We start from the raw sequence: 21,504 nt of genomic DNA on the forward strand, positions 1-21,504 counted from the left end.
ATCTAAATTATATCTTCCTCGCCTGAACATCTATTTATACATATAAATTAACGTTAACAGCTTGCCCTTATCTTCTTTATAATATCTTGCATTTAGTGATGTATACTTTTTTGTATCTTCACCAAGGAACAACATCCAGTCTGAAAATTGAATTCAAAGCGAAACGGCACCAGAGTAAAATAAAGTAGAATACTCTTTATGGTGCGCCTTTGAGATTGTAAAGTCTGTTTTTGAAATAAATGATAAAACGATTGATCAACTGGAGCGAATTTCTTTGTACGCGTTCAGAATGTTTCTTCCTGTCTTAAGAATCTCTTTAGTCACTTCTTATGCAGACGACAATAATTCCAAGCTTGATGCGTAACATCAGTGAACTGACTTTTTATATACAGTCCTTATTGATTACTCTATTCTACATATTGTGTTTATGTAATGTAATGGAAATGTTTGAATTGTATGGCGTCTGGTGTGCAATCTTGTGTTTTTCCAAATAAAGAGGAAGACATTTGTTTACCACAGATGATGTCACTGATGATAAACCTCCCACACATGCTACTTCAGCAGAATAGTAATAATTTATTGAATAACCCTTATTACACCCATCATGACATTATGCAACATACAGTGCAGGAAATGAGTATTTGACCCTTAACAGATGTTGTAAGTTTGCCCACTTAAAAATTAATTAGCAGTCTATAATTGTAATGGTAGGTTTATTTTAACAGTGAGAGTAAGAATATCAAAAAGAAAATCCAGAAATGTACATTAAATACAAGATAAACATTTATTTGCATTTAACTGTGGGAAATAAATATTTGATCCCCTTGCAAAACATGTGTTAGTACTTGATGGATAAACCCTTCTTGGACAGTACAGAGGTCAGACGCTTCTTGTAGTTGGTGACCAGGTTTGTGCACATCTCAGGAAGTATTTTGGTCCTCTCCTCTCTGAAGATCCTCTCCAAATCCTGAAGGTTTTGAGGCTGATGCTTGGCGTCTCGAAGCTTGAGCTCCCTCCACAGATTTTCTATGGGATTAAAGTCTGGAGACTGGCTAGGCTACTCCATTACCTACATTTGCTTTTTCTTTAGCCACTCCTGTGTTGCCTTGGCCGTATGTTAAGGGTCATTGTCCTGATGGAAGACCCATCCATGACCCATTTTCAGTGTCCTGGCTGAGGGAAGGAGGTTATCAACCAAGATTTTACGGTACATGGTACATGGTACATCCTCTCCTTGATGCAGGGAAGTTGTCCTGTGCCCTTAGCAGAGAAACCCCTCCAAAGCATAATGTTTCCACCTCCATGCTTGACGGTGGGGATGGTGTTCTTGGGGCTATAGTCAGCATTTATCTTCCTCCAAACACGGCATGTCGAGTTAATAGAAGATAAAAATAAACATAAGATTGAAATATGGACATAATCATTACAAATATACTACCAGGCAGCTTTTGACTTGACACTAAAGACTACATGGAAACATACCATTACATATATGGTCATTGTTGAATGTATTCAATGTTCTCTTCACTATCAATAATCTGTACTGGAAATGGAGACTTGTAGGAGAAAACAGAAATTGACCAAGTTGACCAATAAGAGTTATCCACGGGGTATTTCTGCATAGCCATAGCCACAATGTGTATTACATTTTAGATGATAAAATTATCTAAGGTATGACAGAACTATAAATCCATCTCAACTTTTGATACATTTGTAGGGCAGTAGAGCAGAAGTAAGGAGGGGGTGGTGAGACATTTTTGTTGTGGGAGGATGGGCCTGATGTTTTTTTTTTTTTTTTCTCTGTAGCTCAACTAAGCTACATTGACTTTTTTTGTATTTTTGCCATTATTAGCAAATACATAGGTAACAAGAGCTTCTATTTAAACGGGCCATTGACCACAACTGTACAAATCAATTTCAACGGTTTGAGAACAGTGAATATAGTTCAATTAATAACCAAAATACAAATATAGATCAATAACAGTAAATGTTTTAAAAATAATTTGCTGGTCTTGAGAAACAAAAGGCTTTGCCATTCCTAAACCTCGTTTCGCGTACTTTTTGTAGACACATTGCTTCTGCTGTGTAGACTGACAGAAACATGCCTCTTCAACCCAGGAAAACGTCTCACCAGCAGCTGTTTGAAATGGTTCTGAAACTTTTTCCCAACAAATGTGTAAAAGATAGGACTGATGCAAAAGTAAAAGTAGGCAATAGTACGTGTGATTTCAAGATAACTATATATGATATCCGCGGTCTCACCGTCGGCGTCGGCTTGATCATACATCAACCATACAATGTTGTATGGAGTCCAGCAAGAAAAGAAAAACAGGACAATGAAAAATATCAACCTGACAGTTTTGAACTTGGTAATTATCTTGGTCGAAATGACGGAGATAGCAATCCTAACGTAGCAATAGATAATAACAGACAGAGGAAAGATCAAGAAAAGCAAAAGCTGGATGTAAAATCCAGATGTTCTCAACATCTCCATATTAAGAGAATCTACATCCAAAGGGAACTGCTGACAGAGAGTTGTGTTCATATATTTGAAAGTTTTGTAGAGAATCATCGGCCTGATGCACGCCAAGCTGCTGATCACCCAAATTGCAGCACATGAGATGACGGCATATCTTTGATTCCTCACTCGTGCCGCGTTCAGGGAATACACAACTGCAAGGTGTCGGTCAAAGGTCAAAAGAGTAAGAAAGAGGACTGAACTGTAGAAGCCCAGATAGTAGACGCTACCAACAATCCTGCACATGACATCCCCGAAGATCCATTTGGAGAGCTGGTTGTAGAGTGCCTCGAAGGGAAGGCTGCTCATGAAGATCAGGGAGGACACCACCATGTTCAGAAGCAAGATGTTGGTCACTGTGGTCAGCTTCTCAAACCTAGCAGATAGTCATTTCAACAGATGGAGAGAAAAAACATTTTTTATTGGTCAAACAAGCATTGTTGACACTGATGGTCCACACTGACATTGATGATATTTGTATGCCACAGTTACAAAAAACCAACACACTGCTCACTCAATCTTCATTTGGGCGAAATTAGCTTTTGCAGGGTAAGATCTAACTTGAAGGGTATTATAAGTGTGGATTATCATTACATAACTGACTCATGTTTCCCGATAGAACATTGTAAACACTGTAAATTTAAGATCTGAAATGGAAGCCAGGCTTCAGTGGATTTTGACCAAAGAATAACAATGGTGTTGATGGAAGATAATGTTAATCTTGCCTATACTTGAAAATATTTGAGAGTTCACCGTGTCAGCATGCATCTGACTTAGCCCTCTTTAACTCTTGATGGTATTATGCATGATAGACACATATTTCAATGTTTCCATGACCATCAGAAATATTTGTTTCTTTTAAAATGTCTCTTTAAATTCTGGATGATAAAGTTGACAGAATTTATGATTCTGTATACTGTTTGCATTTTATTTTACATGGTATTTTCTTCAATCCTTTTTAATAACAAGTGAGGGTAGTCAAAATATATTTCTGAAATAGAGCCTTTACAAAAAAAAAGTATATAGAATGCAATACAAAATGAATTAAAAATGCAAAATATATAAACAAAAAAAGCCCAATGCAGCACGAACAAAAATTCAAGATGCAGGCAAAGTATTGTTTTTAAGTTAATTAAATACAGTTTAAATTTCATTTAGTTCTTAAGATTTTCATGAAACCAAATACCACTTTTTGTAGAGTCTGCATTTTTTTCACAATTAACTATTCATTGTATTTACATGCTGCCTCCAAATACAATATTAACAGAAAACAATGCAGCATTTAATCCAATGTTAATATCATAAATTGTGTCTGTATGCTTATTTTTTAAGAAGGTAAATCACTCAATTAATTAAACTATTAAACAACGTCTAACTGCTTAAAAAAACACTCACTGATAGATGATGACCAGGACCAGCCCATTTCCAAAGAGACTGAAAAGGAACATAAAGTAGTACAGGATAGAGAGCTGAGACCCCAGAGAGTCGATAGTGCTGATGGGTTCTGGGTACGTTAAGGAACCGTAATCATAATCATAGGTTGTAGTTTCCATTTGTGTCTCAGGTGTTGATGTGAACATCTGCAAGAAACACAAATGCAGCCTTAAACATAATATTCACAGATGGTAGAGTTAGCAAGGCTTTTAAATGATAAAATAATAACTTCTTTAGAAATGCTTTGAGGTATACAAGGGAATTAAATGCTGCTAGTGAGCTTCAACAAGGCATGCAAATAAGAAGTGCTAGAAAACATTGCCTTCAAATAATTACCTACAAAGAGAAGTAGGAAATTAAAGCAGATCTTTGTGAGAATGAATGTCATGCTTAATTAAGCTGACTTACCGTGTTTTGCTTGTTGTCTGACTCCCAAGGGCAGAGCTGTCTGACTCACAGTGAGTTCAAGTCACTTCATAATAAGTCAGCCAGTTAGGGGAAGGAAGTACCAAATAAGTGTGTGTCAGTGTATGTGAAGCGGAGGGATTGGCTAAAGCACAGCTGTTTTACCAAAAGATCCAAGTCTCCTCCCTGGACTGTTCAGTTGGTACTCTACAGCTGTGCTCACACAGAGTGCACATCACATGTTATTATGACAGTAAAGTCACATGTGTCTACTAACTGTAATGCCACAAAGAAACAAAGTACTGCAGAAATCAAATACAAACTCATCACTTATGTTTGAAAGTTGCAATATATTTCAGTATTGTGCTGTTCTCAAAATTGCATAATGATATACTGCACACTACACACTCAATTAGCATATACTGCAAATTGCCTACTTTATAACTTAGTCTGAATTCACCTGCACAGTAAAGATATCAAAATAACAACAGGTATCTCATGACTGATGGTCTCAACCCGCCAGAATCTCAAAAATGTTACAAACTCATCACGTATGTTTAAAAGTTGCAATATCTTTCAGTATTGTGCTGTTCTCAACATTGCATAATGATGTACTGCACACTACATGCTACTGCAAATTGCCTACGTTATACAGTATACAACTGTGAGGTTCCCAGAATGTTCTTCTGAAAGGTAGGATAACGTTCTCCAAAAACATTCTTAACATTTTTGGTGATAACCCTCTTAAGATGTTTTTGACAGAGTAATATGAACATTACAGGTTCCTTAAGAACACACTGATATCACGAGCCAGTGGACACATGTGTTTGAGTGTGTATAGCAGGTTCAGTGAGTTCAGATGCATGAACTGAGCCGAAGAGGGATTTGAGTAATAAACGTCGTTCGAAAGGCACGTTAACAGTACTAAATGAGGGAGAAAGCAGATCAATGATCACTCTTTAAACCCTGCTCAGATCTCTGTCAGGGGATTTGGACAAACAGCATTTCTCCTCCATTCCTACAGTACACTGTGCTCAGGGTGAACATTATATTGCAAATGGTGGAATAACTCAAGCAAGCGCATGTTGATACCTCACTGACTACTGAAAATTACGCTTTTCCAACAGGAAAAGGCTGGTATTTGGTATTTTTCACATAGTCAATGTTATCGGTCCTTCTCTCAACACTTTTTGAATTCCCTGCCCTGCCTGCTGCTCTCCAATACAAGATTATTAGTTACTGACAGGCATCTTGAAAAAAAAGCAAAGCAAATGACTCTAGGAAGTCATTTGTGAGGTGTTTTCAAAAATACATTCTTGATAAAATAATACATTTATATTGAGATGGGTCTTATCAGATGTTGACAAGAAACAATAAAATAATGTCAGCCCCATTTATTTACCGAACAGTCATTTCTATTTAACCATGGTCCCATGTTCCCCAGATTTATTTTGCACATCATGGTAACAATTCTACGGAGCCCTGGAGGGTTCATAGAGAGAAAAATAAATAAAACGTGGCCACGTTTTACTTTCTCGTGCACACGCTTTAGTAACTCGTGCGCACGCTTTAGTATCTCGTTCGCACGAGATACTAAAGCGTGCGCACGAGTTACTAAAGCGTGCGCACGAGTTACTAAAGCGTGCGCACGACTTAATAAAGCGTGCGCACGAGTTACTAAAGCGTGCGCACGAGTTAATAAAGCGTGGCCCACGTTTTAAATACAACGAGGCCACGCTTTATTAACTCGTTAAAAGCGTTACATTACAGAATTCTGGCAGTGCACGTCATTCATTCGAGCCACCACGCACTTGTCAATGGTTGTAGCTATGGATAGAGACGCTTTAATTAAGCTTTACTTTGGACTTGGGATGAGTTATCAAGACATCCTGACAACACTTGCTTTGCAAGGGATAATTGTTAGTAAAAGTACATTAAGGAGAATATTGAGAGCGTGTGGATTAAATCGTCGGAAATATGCTGATTTGGAAGTTGCTATCGACTATATAGTTGGTCAATTGGGAGGCCCTGGACAACTTCATGGATATCGCTGGATGTATGCAAAGCTTTTGGAGCGAGGTATCCGCATCCGGAAAGAAGACGTGAGGATCCTTCTTTCTCTGCTCGACCCAGTCAACTCTCAAGCTCGCCTGAAAAGACGTCTCAGCCGGAGAAAGTATTTTTCACAAGGGCCTAATTTCATATGGCACGTAGATGGCTATGACAAACTCAAGCCCTATGGAATATGCATTAATGGATGCATTGACGGATATTCCCGTCGGATTATCTGGCTAAAAGCAGCTTTCACCAACAGCGACCCAAAAGTAATTGGAAGCTACTTTGTCGAAGCAATAGAGGATGTCGGAGGTTACCCAAGGCTTTTACGCACTGACATGGGCACAGAGAATGTTCTGCTACGAGACATCCAACAGTTTTTACGGCGAAACGATGAAGATGACAGAGCAGGAGAAAGGAGTTATATAACAGGAGCTAGCACCGCAAATCAGAGAATAGAGAGCTGGTGGGGAGTGATGAGAAAGGAAGGGGTTCAATACTGGATCCAGCAACTGGGAGAACTCAAGGATGAAGGGCTCTTCACCGGTGATTTTCTGGACAAAGCACTTGTCCAGTTGTGCTTCATGGCAATCATTCAGGTAAAACAATATGACGTTGATCTGACAATTGTTAGCTGCAGTTAAACAGACCATAACCATGTAAATTATACAAATATCGGGAAATAGTAAAAGTAGGGCACAGACTTAAAAACCACAGGATTTATTATGAGAGTCAATCATGTTGTATGCATCTGTAACCGCGGCCGCGCACACGGCCTAAAGTTTAGCTGTTCTACTGATCAAATTTGCCCTTTAACTCAAATTGATCAAACAGCAAAAACTCCACAGATTCAATTTAAAGAAACACGATACAGTTGGCAGTCAACAAAAAGGCTTAAGACAAGGATTCTCTCCCAAGAGTATGACATTTATTATTAATATCAAACACATTTACAAACAATACTTTATCCAGTAAAAAGAACAACAATGTATTACGAATTCATCTACTAGGCTATTTAAAATGGTATCCAGCGTATAAAAACCGACTAAATGAGCGCAGACAGTTACTGTTGGGAGGGGGAAGCAAGCAGGTCAAATCTAAATATTAGGCTACTCACCGCCATTCACACGTGCACTTCACTGCCCCTTAAGTGTGTGTGTGTGTGTGTGTGTGTGTGTGTGTGTGTGTGTGTAGTTAATTTTGCACCTTTCTTAATTTATCATTTTATTTTCAGTTGTTGTGTCTGTACAGTGCACGTGTGAGTGGCGGTGAGTAGCCTAATATTTAGATTTGACCTGCTTGCTTCCCCCTCCCAACAGTAACTGTCTAAGCTCATTTAGTCGGTTTTTATACGCTGGATACCTATATTTTAAATAGCCTAGTAGATGAATTCATAATAAATTGTTGTTCTTTTTTACTGGTTAAAGTATTTTTTGTAAATGTGTTTGATATTGATAATAAATGTCATACTGTTGGGAGAGAATGCTTGTGTTAAGCCTTTTTGTTGACTGCCAACTGTATCGTATTTCTTTAAATAGAATCGGTGGAGTTTTTGCTGTTTGATCAATTTGAGTTAAAGGGCAAATTTGATCAGTAGAACAGCTAAACTTTAGGCCGTGTGCGCGGCCGCGGTTACACGCCCATCCACATACTGATAGGCAGCAATGATCTGCCAAATACACCCACTGTAGAACAACTTTTAAAATCAACCTGACATAAATTCATCATCAAGATGAACCTACGTTGAACACACAGGCTATAAACACAAAGTCTGCCCAACATTCGTAACGAGTCACACAACAGTTTTACGAATAACCGCACTACGTTTTCTGACAACTTGCCAGACAATCATAGCCTGCCAATGTCCAATGTTAATGCATAGACATGATTAACTTATAAATAGGCTATATAGACATTGGCAAACATTTTTGATAACGTATATTTACAGCTGGCATAGCCTATAGGCCTTTTTTATTTAGGGGATAGCTAACGGTGTTGTTGAATGAGTTGTGTGAGTCTTTACGCACTTTGGGTATAATTTAATTAAGACGTAGGCCTACTATAGTTGCATGCATGTGTACCTATTCATTTAACGTAGGATGTATTATGATGAAGGAATTGACTCAAAGTTATGTTATGTATAGTTTAGTTGTGCTTAATTGTCAGTGTACACTTGATAGCTGCATGCATAATGAATGCGTTAGAATATGTGTTTGCGCTAAAAATGCCTCACACAATTAGACCTCTGAATTTGAAGAATGTATCCGTGATGTAACCCATAACGCCAATTATCTGTTAATACGGCTCTATTATAGCGATCAATTTGTGTTTGATATCTACATCTTTTATTTATCAGATCGCGTACAGCATGCCGTGAGGTTCAAATCTAATAATCTCTTGCCAACGCGCAACAAAAAGCCCTACCCATTGTTCTGAAATAACAGCGCTATGTCGGAGCTTGAATGATGTGTGTGCAGTGGGCAACGAGAGTATCAGATAACTTTGTTTTTTGCTATTATTCCATATGGTACATACAATTTATCCCCCTTTTCATTTCTTTTTGCAGGAGGACTTGAATGAGATAAGACACGTTTGGAACGCACATCGCATCAGGCCCTCTACAAACGCCAATGTCCCTGCAGGAATACCTAATATCATGTATACGGCACCTCATTTGTGGGGTGCAGATGACCTTCTTGTTCCATTCAGTGAAGACTTACCCACTTGCAAAGAGAGCTGCAAGTTCCTAACTTCAGTTCCATGTGACGAGGACATGTTTGATTTGTGCACAATCATAATGGAAGAATCAGGCATGGGGTTCCCAATGAGTAGGTCACAAGCACTTGACTTATATCTATCATTGAGGGATATAATTCGCCCACAAGTATTTGAGGAGGCAACTGCATGAATGTTGCAGTTCTTTCTGCTATTGGTGGAAGAAGTATCAGATCCATTACTGAAGTAAAAACCCTACCAAACTGTGGAAATATTCCACTAAATCCTACATTTAAAACCTTACATAATTAAAAGTATTTAAGTATTATCAGCAAAATGTAAATAACAGTATGAAAAGTAAAAGTAGTCACCGTGCAGTAAAATGTTCCTTGTCAGTGTTTTATTATTATATATGATGTTTCTGGATTAATATTACTGCTGAATTAATGTTGGATTTTACTGCTGTTTAAGACTGTACTAATTTTGACTCCTTTATATACTTTTGAATAGTTTAGGATATACACATGTATATGAATGTATATATGGTAAATGTATCTAGCAATGTGTGACATGTATTGTAAACATTAATTCACCTTTGATATTTCATATACAGTGAACAGAAAATGTATCTTACTTTAATGATACATATTTATTCCATGTGCTTCACATAATAATCGTCTTTTATTGTGTGGAACAAACAAACAAATAAATGGATCATTACTGACCTTGCAGTGAAGGAGTATTTGATAACAATGTAACAATGTTACATGATTGAAAAATAACAAAACCAACACAAATACAAAAGGGAGTGCTTTTGTATGCATCGTATTTTAACATTAAGCCCTACTTAGGCAAACTTGAATGTCACCAATAAACAGGCACTGACATAAGAACTTGAGTAAATGTTGAGGTTTTAAACTTTCCCCCATAAACTCTTATTAAATGTTTACTCTGGTCAAAATACATTCATGCTAAACAGAAAGACCAGATTAGTCAAATGAATAGACTCTTAAAATAGGACATGTGTACAACAGGAACAGGAACAACAATTAACACATTTGAGTAAAATATTCTATAAAAATAAAACATCCTTCAATAGTTATTCTGCCCTTTGGAATCACTCTATTCCAAATTAACATGCAGATTTGAACAACAATCATGTCAATGCAGTGCAAGGATTTTCAAATGAAGGCAAAACATAATATGCAAATCCCTAGCAATCAAACATAAATGCATATTTACTTAGCTCAGCTTATGTTTTTGCATACAGCTATCTAGTAGCTGTTGTGTGCCTATTGAACACAATCATTGGCTCCTGTGTATCAGAAAATGTATCTTCTTTGATATCATAACTTCTACTGTGACTATGAGTAAAAATGTATTATCAAATGTGGAATGTTGTGTGAGTTTGTGAGGTATTCAATCAGCACAAACTGGAAACTATTAGATTCTTTCAGTAGGCAACTGCACCAGATAATCAAGAGTTGCAGTTCATTTCTGCTAAAGGACCATCACACAAACCACCACAACCGCCCCCCAACCCACCCCACTACAACTACAACCATGCAGTTTGAAGTATCAATATAACACATTTGTAATACCAATTCCTAAGAAAATAGTATGCTTAAGTACTGCCTTCAGTACTTTAAACAGCATTTCAATACCAAATCACTTGAGTCTATAGTGAAAACATCCCACATGTATGTAAACAGTCACACCCACAGTCCTTCACTTTTCTCTATCAATTAAAGTTTTAAAGTGCATATATAAACGTAGCGCCTAGCTAAGAAAATGTTAAATGCTGAAAGAAAGCCTTTTGCACCTTGAAAATTATCTCCTGTCTTTAAATGTTCATTTCAAAACCATAACTGCAGTAGAAATTGTGGGTGCAACCTATAGACGCTATCTCCTTCTTGTCTAGATGATATCCATCACCCATACAGAGCTTGTAAGTACACTATTAAAATCACTGCGGAGATCTGGATAATTGTGGTACCCTACAGGTAGTTTTAAAAGGCAGCCACATGTGTGAGATTGTGGTCTTCGCTCGAAGTTCGAGGTTTCGATGAATTGTATCTTAATAGTTTGTTCCATTAAATTGGAACCAGTGCAGAAGCGGAGGAAAAGCTGAAGGGTGCTCAGATCAACTTCACCTACATATCTCTTCAGGTAGCGGGCAACTGCAGTCTGGGGTGGAGTCATCTCATCTGGGAACTGAAGAAGCTCCTTCACTGCTTTTCCAGTTGGTGTTTTCTGCTGTATAACATGATGCAGGGCATCTTGTGGCAACACACTTGCTAAGTGCACCACAATGGGACGCCAACACTTGATTACATACATTGGTGCCTGTATGAGAGCCTTGTGTCCCATCTGTGAAAGCAGTGGGATCAGATTGTCCTTGGTAGGAACCTGCTGGCACTCATGTGCTTCAAGGGCATCAAACAGTGCGTCAGTGTCAACAGAGTTGAAGTCTTCCAAAGCCTTAACAAGGACCTCTCTCTCCTGTTCAGACACGTACTGCAAAAAGGTGTCCTTTAAGCTACTGGTGGATGTGGCGTACAGTGCCTCTTCAAGGAATGGTACTGCCAGTTTCACTGGGAAATAGCGAGCAATCCTCCACCCTACTACTAAGATTCTGGCAATTGCCTGCCACTCTTCAGACTGATAATCATGTCTAATAAAGGGAACTTTTACATTCCCTCCCAAGGTGCATCTTTCATAAAAGTCTGTCCAAAATTCAGTTAAGCAGTCCCGGGTCAAACCACTTCCCTCTCCTTCTTCAAGTTTACCATTGGGTAGACGCATCTTTATAAACACCTCAGTGTTTAAAATGTCTGGGTTTGTGAAGGCTTTGATAAGGTCAGTGAGACAATGCCCCCTCCTGATAATCAGTGTAACAGGAGCAGGTTCATCCATTGTCTGGTCATTCCATGGCTCTGTAACAAGAGCAGGTTGCGGTTCGCCCAATCCATGTGGTGGCTGGTCATTCCACGTTGCAGGTTGCGGTTCGCCCAATCCATGTGGTGGCTGGTCATTCCACGTTGCAGGTTGCGGTTCGCCCAATCCATGTGGTGGCTGGTCATTCCACGTTGCAGGTTGCGGTTCGCCCAATCCATGTGGTGGCTGGTCATTCCATGGCAGTGTGTCATCTAACTGCACACCATCATTTGCCATAGCCCCAATAATAATCTCAAGATCGATCTCTTGATGAACCATGTCATCGATCCCCTGTACATCAGTTGAATAATGTGGCTCACTTCCAGTAAGATCTACAACTGGGGTTGAGGTTAACTGCATCTCTGCCTCCTCTTCATCTGAGGACAGCTCCACTTTTCTTATTTTGGTACAAAGGTACAATCTAAGGATTTTTACTCTGCTTTCTTCATACAAGTCATCCACAGTGCTAGAACTGCTGACCTGTACCTGAGAAGATTCAATTTCAGTTGAATAATTTGAGAGCTTTCTCTTTCCTTTTGAAAAACCATCTGGGAAAAACAAGTTTTCAGCCATTTCTTTGATTTCCACTACTGTTTTGTCCTTGCTGATGATCAGGTGTCTTGTTCCTCCACCATTGATTGCCTTCACTTGTCTGTACCGTTTCTGCTTTCCATCGAAATCCATCCATCCAAGTTCAACCCGTCTCTCTTGCTTTTTAGCACTTGTATTTCCTGCCCATTGCTTTCTTTTTGCGGGTACTGGTGCCTCACCAGAGACCAATCTCTGTCGCAGCCTTGTGAGCATTGTCTCTTTCCTGCTCTTTGTGTCAATCGATGAATTGTTATGCCGGCAGAAGGCAACAGTAGCTATTCTATCTCCAGCTTTAGGGATGTACTTTGCCAGGTCAGCATCCGTCATTACAGGTATTACTGATGCATCAATCTGGAGAAAAAAAAAAGACAAAAACAATCGTTGGGAGCATGATTATAATTACATATTAATGTGCCGAAATAAATAATAGAATTATGAATGACTTGACTCTTAAAACCATTGAGCCACATTAGTTCAAATGTACTTTCAATTGGGAATACTCTCCTAAAATGTTCAACATCTCACCAATTGTATTTGTATTACCAAATTTCCAACAACCTGCTAAAATAATTTCATTAAAAAAGAAAATCCATTTTTGATTTTTGTAAGCAACACTAACCCTCACTGTGGCCAAAATGTGTGCTTTCTGGATTCAACAAAAATATTTATTGTCAGTTATTTGACTTGTTCTTCACCTCATGGAAAGGTCATACGCAATTCATTCATTCAATGTAATTATTTTTGTTTTGGGGCAATTTATACAGTTAGTATATTCTGTATAGTTAGTCATTTAATGAGAGCTATTTCAAGTTAAGCCTGGTAGTCCAATCCGCTTGTTGTTATTTTTGCTAACTGCCTATACCCAAGCCTTTCCAGCTAATAATAGGAATAAAGATGATTGTCTGGATGTAGGCAACTACTGTAGTTAATTCACCATTGCTTAATCACTGGTGCTATTAATTTACAATAATGTCCTATTGCAAAGTCAGAGTCCAGTGTCATATGTTTCCGTGCCATTCTTAAAGCTTCTAGCCACTTGGCGCTACTAATAATATATGCAGCCTACTAATTTGTTCATGTGTTATTTTGTCTACAGAGTATGTTGATTTAGTAAATAATTTACTGTAGTTTAAGCCCATATTTCAGTTCAGTAGCAATGTACATTGCTATAAGTTTTGACTGGGCTATGATAAATATTTCAATTATCTAAATAAGAATAATTACTCCCTATTGTATTGTAATAATGCACATATTGTGAGAGAGCCACCATGTGGTCAACTTGAGTATTAGCATTTCATTATAGTCATTGTATAGTATAGCTCCTTTTGCCTAGCAGTTCAACCCATGTTAGTTTATTAATAATTTCTGTTGTTCATTGTTATTTTAAGGACGCAGCACAGACGTTTATTCGGAGCAACCTCAGTTAGCCATTCTTTCAACACACAAGATATGAATATAGATTTCACGTGATTCCCAGCTTAACTGAATTCTCAATATCACTATTCTAATCAATGACAATCAGCATAACAATCAACTGACTTCTCCCCACTCCTTTTTGGATATGTAATTAGGTAGATCGTTTGTTTGTATATCATTTGTAAGTCAATAATATTTTTGTTTATCAATTTGATACTGCTTAAAGGTGGGGTAGGTCAGTTTGAGAAACCGGCTCGAGATACACTTTTTGTTATATTCCATGGAATGCTCTCAACATCCCGATAGCAATGAATATCTGAAGTGCTTTGACAAAAAATCCATAACAAAATGTCATCTGTGGAAGCCGTAGCGCTGTAAAAAGCACGACCAATCATTTTAGCCGGCCCGGCTAAAATAACTGGATGGCCTACCTGCCTGTCAGCCTTCCATCAGTGCACAAACTTATCTCGTGCCCTCATTGGTCATGTGCGCATTCGTGTGTGTTGGAGGAGGGGCTCTGGAAGGAAGTGGCAGATTTGTTCCGGTTGTGTATTTTCTAATTATAGCGCACTCAAGCTGGTTTCTCCAAAATTACCTACCCCACCTTTACGTTTGTAAAGTGCATAATTCTCTTGTTTCTTTTCATTTTTATTTTTTGTATTGTTGTTTTACCTGTTCGAAATAAATCAAATCAAAAATCGAGCAGTACACTTCAATGAAATAATTGAGAATAACAACACACATAAAGAGGACGGGTACATATTTACATATGGCATTTAAAGGCTTACCTTTTCATTTTCCAGCTTTTGGATAAATTCCTCAGAAATGTTCCGCTTAATTAAGAAACCCCTCAGCTCAGCATCCATTGTTTCAACTGTCTGCTCTAGAAAGAGGATTAAACAAAGTATAAATTGCAAACATTCACAACGTTTACGATTGCAAAGAACTGTGGATTTGTAAAGTATGTTATGGTGACATTTAAATCCATTGAAACACTTGATGTAATGATAGACGTTTATGCATAGTTACAATGCATATATGTTACTTACCACTAGGTGGCAGTATAACATCTATTGACATAGAAGTGAGTAGAACAAGATGTGAGTTGGTACTGGTTGTTGGCTAATAAAGTGGCTAGTGAAGCTAGTCTAAAGATTCAAGACGGTGTCTTATTTGTAACAAATAAGAACATTACACTTGATGCACAATCAAAAGTGTTTTTATCACTACATCCACGAACAGTCATTGGTTGAAAAACTAGTGTTGTTGACACCATTTATATCAGCTTATCCTAGCTGCTCATGCTAGCGCTATTAGCTTGTTAAACTTAGCAAGTTGGCTATGTCGGTAGATGGACAAATACAAAGTTAAGCTACCGGGAACTCCCTGCTGCGTAAAGTCATTCACAGAATCTGGTTGGTTAACATTAATACAAACCCCTGTAAGACGCAGCCAAGAGCCACCAGTAAGCAAACAGTCTCACCGTTAGGTTAACTTAGCCAACGTAATGCTTCTCAAAGAAGGTATGTTGCAACATGTGTTGCTGTGAAATGTAGCATGTTCTCTCGCATACACAATGATCGTAAGACACATTTTAAATCGCATTAGTTTCTGACTGTCTTTACGTATATTTTTGGCCAGCTCCTATGTAAAACTGCCAACTAGCGCTACAAGCACACCGATAGACACACACACACACACACACACACACCTAGGGGGCTAGTGTTGATAAATGAGTCCCTGTGGGATGGACATATCGATTATCCAAATTTGAGTTGTTTGTTTTGCATTGATGATTACTTACTTCTCGGCACACTCTTGTTACCTCTTTCTAGGATGATTTAGATGTTGCTGAGCTATCAATTCATGTTTAATAGCAAGCTAATAATCAACTTAACTTACCGATCAAGCAGGTGAAGTCGTCCTCTTCATGCTTCGGGGAGAAAGGCTGGTCTGTTGTGCTGTACATTATATACCTAACTAACTCGTGTGCACGCTTTAGTAACTTGTGCGCACGCTGTAGTAACTCGTGCGCACGCTGTAGTAACTCGTGCGCACGCTGTAGTAACTCGTGCGCACGCTTTAGTAACTCGTGCGCACGCTGTAGTAACTCGTGCGCACGCTGTAGTAACTCGTGCGCACGCTTTAGTAACTCGTGCGCACGCTTTAGTAACTCGTGCGCACGTTTTAGTAACTCGTGCGCACGCTTTAGTAACTCGTGCGCACGCTTTAGTAACTCGTGCGCACGCTTTAGTAACTCGTGCGCACGCTTTATTTATTTTTCTCTCTATGAACCCTCCAGGGCTCCGTACAATTCTCCCTAGATTTACATGTGCTCTCTCAGGATCCCAAGTTCTCATTGTCCTATGTTCTCCAGTTTACCAGATGTGCTCTCCAATGGTCATTTGTTCATCAGTTCTCCATTGATCCTATGTGCTCCAGTTCTACATCCGTGCCCTCTCAGAGTCGTATTTTACAATGGTCATATGAACCCCAGCTCTGTATTTGCGTAATATACCTTTCCGGTTACCAAATTGATGAATAGGACCAGCATATTATTTATCAACTCTGAGTTAATCACGATCCACACCCACCCACAACCAAGCTGCTTCTAGTGACAGACACATCTTATGTGACCACATATGAAGCTCAGCGCAAGTTCAACCAGGAAGAGCATCTTTACTCTTCATTTACTATTCCCATGTTACTACTCTCTCTCCTCTCAATAAGTGACCGGGGGCGTCACTCTTCAGCTTAACCAATCACTTCGCTCTATTCCCAAGAGCCTATCATAGCACTCTGTCAAACCTTTTAAATCTGCTCTTCCCCCTCTGACAGCTGTCATTTCAGGTGACTCTACGCAACCCTCCGCCACCCCTTTTCACCTCCTGTCCCTCTGAATCCAGGGTCAAGCTAAGCCACTCCTCTTCAGACCGACCCCAACTATCCATGCACCACCACCAGTGTCTAGACCCCAGGGGGGTTTCATCGGATCGGTTCTACCCTCCCGAATGATACTTCCTGCACAACGGGGCCTAATCGCCAAAATTACCATTATCATTTGTGCATCTGCGCAATAAATATGTATTATTACATTAAATTAAAGATAGGGTACACCTTCACTCTCACACCCTAGTTATGAAAATTGTTTCTCTTTTCTTTACGCATTTTTGTGAGCTGGTGAGCCACAAAGTGATGTGAGGCCAATCATGTCAAATGCCCAGTATAGCATGGAAACTACAGCCCATTTAATATGTGTTAAGGCTCTGAGGCAATTCAGTTAATTACCTTTTAATTAATAAGGGTGCCTTTTCATGATCAAGACTTCTGTTGCATCTCAAAGTGGCATCGGTGGTAAGACCCAAGGAAAAATCAGCAGGAGATCTCGGAATCTCAATGTTCCCTTGAGGCAGTCATTTCACAGCTGTGAATGTAAACTATGTAAAAAAAACGTATTCTTGAGATGTTTCAAGGGTAAAAAATGGTCATTATGTGTTGCTTTCTTTAAAAAAGCTCAATCCTTTATTGGTCCTGCTTTTGGTGTCATGGAATGACAGTCATCTGTTGCATTTTTTTTGTCCAGTTGCTAGTGTGATGCGAGTGGCAGTTGGAGGACCATGGGGAGGATCTACACATTGCTTTTCCACAATTGAGTGAGCGTAATATCGGAAAAAAGAGTTTGACTAGGGAAGAGTGGTGTGGAAATAATGGTGCCCATTGGTGCACTCTCCACCCCGGAGCTACCAAATATTTCATCCACTTGCTGTTTAAAGGACACAATCGATTTGTGTCAAAGTGGCTTTTTCACACTTTGCTGTAATGAGTTCCCCCCTTCACCAGTGTTGCAACTATGAGGCATTTATAATGAAGTTGTCGTTGGCAGAATACCGAACAGGAAAAATAAAAGGTTATTAATCATCTGAAAGTCCCATTTTTTTATATTCCCTGGCAATATTACCCTCTCCTGTTGGCTGAGATCTGTCTCAGCCGTTTTATATGTTGTTAGCATACCGTTTGTTCCATTTTTTTTATTGTGAATGTGAATCTTTTGTAATCCTTTGTCTTGTTTTATTTTTTTTAGAAAAGTCTACTTTGTTGGTATGTCCTAGTCAACTCAAATAGTGTTTGTTGAGCAATGCTTGGACTCTGTTAATACATAGTAGAATATTATTATCAATATTATTTATATTTTATTCCCATTCTAAACCAACTGTCTATCTACCTCTCTGGCATTCGTAGCATTATAGCTGTCAGCATGAAGATGGGACCAAGCCGTGAAGAGAATGACTTTAGTGGTAGCATGGAATGGGACACAGCGTGAATATAGCTACTAGCTGGGTCTAGAAACTCTATGCTGAGGAATAGGAGTGGGTCTATGGGTACATTTTTGTAGGTTGACATAATTGTAAAGATATTTGTAAGTAACAATCCATATCCACTTAAATACTAATGTCCTGCATATCAGGAAAGATAATTTACCTTTATGTGTCCTGCTGCTTTTAGTTACTCTAATATGTAAGTGGCATTAAACAACTGAATATCATTTATATTAGTTTCAAGAAGAAAAATAAATCTCATGAACCATGAAAACATCAATATAAAGTTAAAGGTTTTCATATTCAAACAACCAAAAACATCATAAAAGTGGCTTATATAACCAATTGCTCAACAAACAGGGCACAGGGTAGGATGACGTGATCAGAGGAGGATATATGATAAAGTAAATAGAGAAGTATACAGAATGAAGTGCACAGAATAGGATATGTGATAAAGTGCATAGACTACAGTTCATAATAAAGTGCACAAAGTAGTATACATAATTAAGTACACAACATATGATACAGGACAACAAACCAGTGTTTTATTTGAGTATGGCAAATGTATTAGACACAAATTGTGCACCCACATGCTGGCAATCAGATTGTTCCTATGATTACCAAATTGTATGCAGAAACATGATTTATTGATAGTAAGATTGCTTCCTGGACTGTCCATCCGAAGATGGATGAAATAGAAGTTTATCTTTATAATTTATGCTAATCAGATTATCAACTTTCAGGAAATCCTGTTTCCTTTTTAAGATAAAAAATAAACCGCATGTTGGTAAACCACCTGAGTTTGATTGGCATCCTTCACATCAGACCGAGTTAGTTTTATGATCTGAAAGCAGATTCAATCAGCACAGATCTTACCTTTATGAAGCATATAAACTGACAGGATCAAAGAAGATAAAGTCAGTGTGTTCGTTAGTGTGTTATATTCCTGATCAATAATGAATCAAAGGGTAGATTTGTGTGAAAGCTCCCTTTGAATTAGGCTGTACCCAGCTAGAAATGTTTGGTTCTAAAAACATTCTGAGAATGTTACCATTCACTGTTCTAGGAATGTTTTCAGCGGGAAGTTTTATTTTGGTTCCCAGAATGTTCTTCTGAAAGGTAGGATAACGTTCTCTAAAAACATTCTTAAAATGCTTGGTAATAACCTTTTTTAAATGTTTTTGATAACATTGTTAGAACATTATGCCCTACTATTCTTAAAACATTTTCAGCTAGAAGTTCGATGTTGCCAGAATGTTATTATATTAGAGTAGGATAACGTGCTTTATCGTTCCGATTTATCAGAAGTCTATTCTTTCTTTTTTTTTTAAATGCGACCAGCAGCTAGTACAAGTCACTGTCGGTGGAACATGTACTGGAGGGGACCCAGAATCAGACTCGGAATCAGCTGGTGAAAGTAAGGGGGGGGGGGAGAGAGAGACACACAGTAGAAACAAACACTAACAGGGGTCTCAGGGACGGGCAGTGACTGTCGGTCCATTCTTCTATATGTCTGTCGGTCTCAAATCTAAAGGGTGTAATAACGATTTGTATCCAATATGCATAAACCGCGGATACTGTTTATACGCAGCTCTCACAAACCAGACACGGCCAGATAGCTTATCTAACAGTTAGAACCTACATACGAGATAACCTTTATAGTCAGAAAAAAGTGTGATTATTTTCTGATATTTTACACATATGACATTATGAATATTGTGGGCCTCCATACCTTAGTGTGATTATAAGTGTACGAGTGAATATTGGCATGCAAATTCGTTTTTATACGTCCTATTCATTGTCTCAATGCGCTCATACATCTTAAGAAAGTTATCACCAAAAATGTTAAGAATGTTTTTAGAGAACGTTATCCTACCTTTCAGAAGAACATTCTGGGAACCAAAATAAAACGTCCTGCTGAAAACATTCCTAGAACAATGAATGGTAACATTCTCAGAATTTTTGAGAACCAAAATGTCTAGCTGGGAACTCACACATGCCACCGCAAACAGCGTATCATGAATTACATGCTTGTTTGTTTTTTTCAAAAGGAAAATGTGGTGACATCAGATTTTTTAAAACATCCTTTTCAAACAAATGCAACAAGTTTTTTTTTTAAAAGCGCTCTAGATATAAATCTGACCATGACCGTGTTAATATTTGCCATCACAGGAACGTTTTATAAAAAAAGAATAACCTCCTGAAACATTTTCAGAATGTTTCTTGGAGAATGTTTCTTCTTCATTTGTTATCATGTAACATTGAGGGAACGTTTTATAAAGAACATCTTAATGTGTTACCCCAACAACGTCCAAAACACATCCTTAGAATGTTGCAGGCAAAACGTTCCACCTTTGTTAACATATCACATTAAAGGAACATTTTATAAAAAACTTTCTGTCATCTCAGGCCTTAATAACATTCTAAAACATCCTCTGAATGTTGGAGTTAAAACGATATATCTTAGTTAACCTTAAACCTTATAGGAACATTATTTGAAATAATATACATCCTAAAAAGCTTCTTTGAACATCAGATTAAAACGTTTCTTTAAAACATTATTAGAACCTGTAGGTAATGTTAGCCAAAGTTGTGACAACGTTCCCCGCTAGCTGGGTAGCCTATTTTTCAAACCAAAACCCGTACTGTCAGAAATATTATTCATTAAAACTGCAATCAAGAAGTCAGGGAAAACTCAGTGTTCCATAATTAAGGTTTATTTTAATATAGAATCATTTTACAACCAAACTTTGAATGCAATGCATTTGCAAAATGTACAAAAATATGTTTAAAAATACCAATGCAGACATTTAATTACTCCAGTATATACGTATATTAGAAATAATCTTTACATTGAATAGAGTATTAATTGATGTATTTTTGAATATATTACAAATACAGTGCATAATGCATAGTGACAACATTATGCATATCTGAAGCCCTGTAATCTTAAATATTTAAAATTACTAAAATAGTAAAGCTCAGGTCAAAATGCCAAAGGTGACAATGTCATCATCTGCAAAATGTAGATGATAACCAAGTAGAACGTAAAATGTGGAGAGGGTGATTGGATGTACAGTAGAGAACACGTGACTTTGATGCTAAAGACCTAGTTCT

At 38.1% G+C, this 21,504-nt stretch overlaps 2 protein-coding genes across 2 annotated transcripts in view; both read right to left on the minus strand.

The window, feature by feature from the left end:
* The window catches only part of LOC117561198 (C-C chemokine receptor type 8-like), a 31,612-nt gene extending 30,693 nt beyond the window's left edge, over window positions 1-919 (minus strand). The window contains exon 1 of the mRNA XM_034238498.1: window positions 846-919. Coding sequence (XP_034094389.1) covers window positions 846-919 — 74 coding nt within the window. The remainder of the gene's footprint in view (window positions 1-845) is intronic.
* On the minus strand, window positions 608-4,421 carry LOC117561196 (C-C chemokine receptor type 1-like). Its single transcript, XM_034238496.1, has 3 exons — window positions 4,361-4,421; window positions 3,914-4,098; window positions 608-2,894 (listed from the first exon to the last, which is right to left on the minus strand). Exons 2-3 carry the CDS (start codon window positions 4,096-4,098, stop codon window positions 2,039-2,041), a joined length of 1,041 nt encoding a protein of 346 aa, XP_034094387.1. The 5' UTR covers window positions 4,361-4,421; the 3' UTR covers window positions 608-2,038.
* Window positions 4,422-21,504: the final 17,083 nt, after the last annotated feature.

Source organism: Gymnodraco acuticeps, unplaced genomic scaffold, assembly GCF_902827175.1.
Source record: "Gymnodraco acuticeps unplaced genomic scaffold, fGymAcu1.1, whole genome shotgun sequence".
Taxonomy (NCBI): domain Eukaryota; kingdom Metazoa; phylum Chordata; class Actinopteri; order Perciformes; family Bathydraconidae; genus Gymnodraco; species Gymnodraco acuticeps.

Coding starts and splice junctions, on each gene's coding strand:
- LOC117561196 (XM_034238496.1), bottom strand. CDS start 4,098: ATGTTCACATCAACACCTGAGACACAAATGGAAACTACAACCTATGAT. Junction 2,895..3,913: donor GTCCTGGTCATCATCTATCA/GTGAGTGTTTTT, acceptor ACTATCTGCTAG/GTTTGAGAAGCTGACCACAG.